At 41.5% G+C, this 4,172-nt stretch overlaps 1 protein-coding gene across 2 annotated transcripts in view; it reads right to left on the bottom strand.

The window, feature by feature from the left end:
• Positions 1–4,172, bottom strand: part of Gxylt1 (glucoside xylosyltransferase 1) — a 38,634-nt gene that overhangs the window by 13,545 nt on the left and 20,917 nt on the right. For both annotated transcript variants that reach the window (XM_026782733.1, XM_026782734.1), the window contains one exon: positions 3,396–3,521. In XM_026782733.1, the coding sequence (XP_026638534.1) occupies positions 3,396–3,521 (126 nt within the window). The remainder of the gene's footprint in view (positions 1–3,395; positions 3,522–4,172) is intronic.

Below are 4,172 nucleotides of genomic sequence, written 5' to 3'. Positions count from 1 at the left end.
AGAAAAGGTTACAGGAGACAGGCAAGGCTGTGTCCCCACCACAAGAAAAGGTTACAGGAGACAGGCAAGGCTGTGTCCCCACTAGCGGAAAACATGTGGAAATTGCTTTTAGAGGTGTTAATGGTTTTTGTTTTCATTTTTGTATCTTGCTATAGAGTCCTTGTGTGTGATGGCTAATCTTGGCTGTTAACTTGACTGCATCTGGAATCAACCAAAACCTAAGTAGTTAGGCACACCTGAGGGATGTTTCTTGATTGGCTCACTTGAGATGGAAGACTCACTCTAAATCTGAGCCACACCTTCTGGTGCCAGCCTACATAAAAGGAGGCAGAAGGAAGTTTTTGGGTTTCTGCCTGTTTGCGTTCACTCTTGTTAGCAAGTTTATCTATTCTGCTGTGGAGGCATAACTCGACTGGTGTTAAAAACCTACTTCTTGAGGATTCCAATGCAGACTGAAGACCAGCTGAGGCATCCAACCTTCCTGACTGAACAGCTACTTGATTCTTGGTATTTCTGCCAGTAGACAGCCGTTGTTGGACTTGCCAGATCACAGGCATACGTCACTCTAATAAATCTCTTTTTAATATACACAGATTTACTCTACCAGCTCTGTTCCTCTAGTTAACCCAGACTAATACACCTGGCATCCAATATATAACCCAGGCTAGACTTGAGCTTCCTGGGCTCTTACTGCCTCAGCCTCCCAAAGAATGCTGAATCATAGACCTGAACATTACACTAGCCCACGATTTGCTTTTTTATCAGTAGTCTGCTTCTGTGCGGAATGTACATCTACTTACAGGTTAACAGTCTTAGAAGACTACAAAGACACCACTTAAAACTTCAAGTTCAAAACCAGGTTTGGTGGTATGGGCCCTACAGCCCATACCATGTATTCAAGAGGCTGATATAAGAGGATTCTGAATTGAAGGCCAGTTTGGGTAATTTGGGAGAGATTCTATCAACATAAGTAAAAAGATTTTGAGTACAGTTCAGTGGTAGATTGATTACTTGGCTTACATGTGAGATCTGGGCTGTTCCCCAGCACCACACACACACACACACACACACACACACGCGCGCGCGCGCGCGCGCGCACACACACACACAGAGAGAGAGAGAGAGAGAGAATCTCTAAGAGAAAAGATTGTACACACTCAAAACAATTCTCTTTGAACTTTTATTTTCAGTAACATATACCTGTCTAATGTTCTCTCTCCAATCAGACAATAAGCTCCATGAAAACATGAAACCTGTATCTTTACAGTTTATTCCTGTGCACCCAACACTTAAGCTGACTGGGAGAAACTACCCATACTTACATATTAAATAGCTGTGACATGACACTGGAAAAACTCAATGTAAGATTCATATTAAGCCAGGCAGGGTCCATACCTTCAATTCCAGCAATCAGGAGGTAGGGGCAGATGGGTCCCTGAGTTCAAGACTAACCAGATCTACATATTGAGTTCCAGATCAACCAGGACTAAATATTGAGACCCTGTCTAGAATAATAAACAAACAAGTAATGATGATAATAATAAGGTTCATATTAAAAGCTTAAAAAGTCTAAAACATCTTGGGATTTTCCTCATTTGTCTCTTAACAGCAGAAGCAAAAACTGAGAAAGATTCTAGGATCCAAATTTTTTAAGTATAGCCTCAGAGATCTCTGTGAAGCCAATGTTGACTATCAGAATTCTAACATGAAAGCTGGCCTTGTGACCCAGCACATGGAAGGCTAAAGAAAGAGGATCACCTACAGTTTGAGACAAGCCTAAAGCAGGAGACATTTCAAAACAAACAAACAAACAAAAAAACTCAAACAGCCGGGCTGGAAAGATGACTCAGTAGTTAAGACTGCTTCCTGTTCTCACAGAGGGCTTCAATTCAGTTCCCAGATGTGGCAACTCACAACCACCTGCAACTCCAGCCCCAGAGAAGCTAATGTCCTTTTCTGGCCTCCAAAGGCACCTACATGTACACACACACATGTACACACACACGTACACACACACACGCACAGACATCAAGAAAACAAAACAAAGCAAAACAATAAACATTAAAAAAATACTCAAATGAAAATAATCACAACTTAAATTTATAATTGATATGCTTGGGCATGATAAACTATAATCCTAATTTACTCGGGTGGTTTTTGACCACTTTAACAAGCAACTGAAGATTCTTCCCTATAAGTCATATATTTTCCAGGAACTTATGTCTTTTATTTTACTTTTTGGGAAATGAGGTCTATTATGTATCACTGACTGTATCTCTCTGTGTAAACCAGGCTGGCCTTGAAACCCCAAAGATCCCTCCTGCCCCTAACTCACATGCGGGGATTAAAGGTGTACACCACTCCTCCTGGCAAACTTACACTTTTAACATCAGCATTTGTACTACCACAAGCATTTTTTATTTATTTTTAAACTGAACATACCGTAAGAATTTTAAACATTAAGAGCTGGAAAAACTACTGTAATTTTTAAGTGAAATCGACTCAAACTCCGGGTAACTTTAGCCTTGGGTTTATTACCAAAATCACCAAAGAAGAGCTCTAGTAAGCAAATGGCTCCCACTGTCTCTGAGCTCTCCTGCCTTACAGCTGGGTAACTGATTCAAGATCACTTAGGAAAGGGAAGCTAACTGGCCTAAGACAGAAATGTCATCAGTGACAAGCTGTGGGTTCAGCAGGGGCCTGCAGGTCACACACCCTACCAAGACCTGGTAAGTATTTCTTCTCATGGCTAAAACAGCCACAGCAACTATATGTAAGAAATGCTGTTTCAACAGAAATTACCAAAAAAACACCTCTGTGTTTCTCGGTGTTGAGAATCAGCTCTACCACTGAGCTAAATCTAAAGCCCCAAACTTTTCACCCTTCTGGTCTTTATTATAGCCCTGACTTGTTCTATGGAAACTTTCTTCTCTTGTTTGACACGCACCTTTGTTTACTTAAAGAGGTGTAAGTGTAATTATCCAGAAACTCTTCTGTGGTAGTGTGAAAAGAAATGCCCCCATAGGCTCATAGATTTGAATGCTTGGTCACCAGGGAGTGCACTAGTTGGAGGTGTGGCCCTGGAGGAAGAAATGTGTCTCTTGAGGTGGGCTTTGAGTTCCAAATGTTCCAGTCAGGACCAGTATCTCTCCTCCGGATGCCTTCCTCTTCAGCACCAGGTCGGCCTGTATGCCAGCATGCTTTCCTTCATGACAACAAAGGATGAAACCTCTGAACCTGTCAGCCAGCCCCTATCACTGTTTTCCTTCATAAGAGCGGCCATTGACACATGTCTCTTCACAGCCATAGAACACTAACCAAGACATCATTGTATAAAACTAAGCTTCAAGTTTAAAATAGGAAGAAAGTACATACTGGGAGAGAAAACAACTCACCGGCAAGAACAGCCTCTGGGAAGCACACGGCTTAAAGAGCTTCTTCCACTCCACGGCGCTGTCGCTCGGGAAGGTGATAGGGTACAAAGTATAGTTAAATCTTTGTAGAAATGACCAGCTATCAAGCTAAAAATACAAGAAGGAAGTAAAGTTAAAAACATAAACCAATATAGATTTGTTTTACTTTCAACCTTCTCTGTAACATCATAAACCAACAGCTACAAAACAAAAATGCTAAAACTTACAACCACATTTATGTTACACAGTTAAAAGATTCTTTTCCACTACTTCCTTCATTTCCATTTCAAATCTTGAAGTACAATGATATGCTACAAACACTTTTCTGTCTCATCTAAGGCAGTCTGTGTTCAGGGTCACTGAGATGGATCAGTCATAAAGCAGAGTGAGAAGCTGAGTTCAGGCCCCAGCACAATGCTGCAGAGGAGACAGAAGAACAACCAGGGCTTCCTCAACAGCCCAACTGTCTAAAACAGTGAATTCCAGGCCAAGCAAGAAATCCTATCTCAAAAAGTGACTGAGCACTGCACTTACAGGTTGCTAAGCCCAACAGTCCAAATTTGACTGCCCTTCATTTCACCCATGTGAATTTTCTCAATCTTAAATTAAAATCAGAAAAATGAAACACTCAATTTATTACTATAGTATATATGATACAAAAATATTTATATTAGCCGGGCGGCGGTGGCACACGCCTTTAATCCCAGCACTTGGGAGGCAGAGGCAGGCGGATCTCTGTGAGTTCGAGACCAGCCTGGT

This window comes from Microtus ochrogaster, chromosome 15, assembly GCF_000317375.1.
Source record: "Microtus ochrogaster isolate Prairie Vole_2 chromosome 15, MicOch1.0, whole genome shotgun sequence".
Taxonomy (NCBI): Eukaryota; Metazoa; Chordata; class Mammalia; order Rodentia; family Cricetidae; genus Microtus; species Microtus ochrogaster.
Note: the sequence above shows the minus strand (reverse complement) of the source record. Positions and strands in the feature narration are given on the sequence as shown.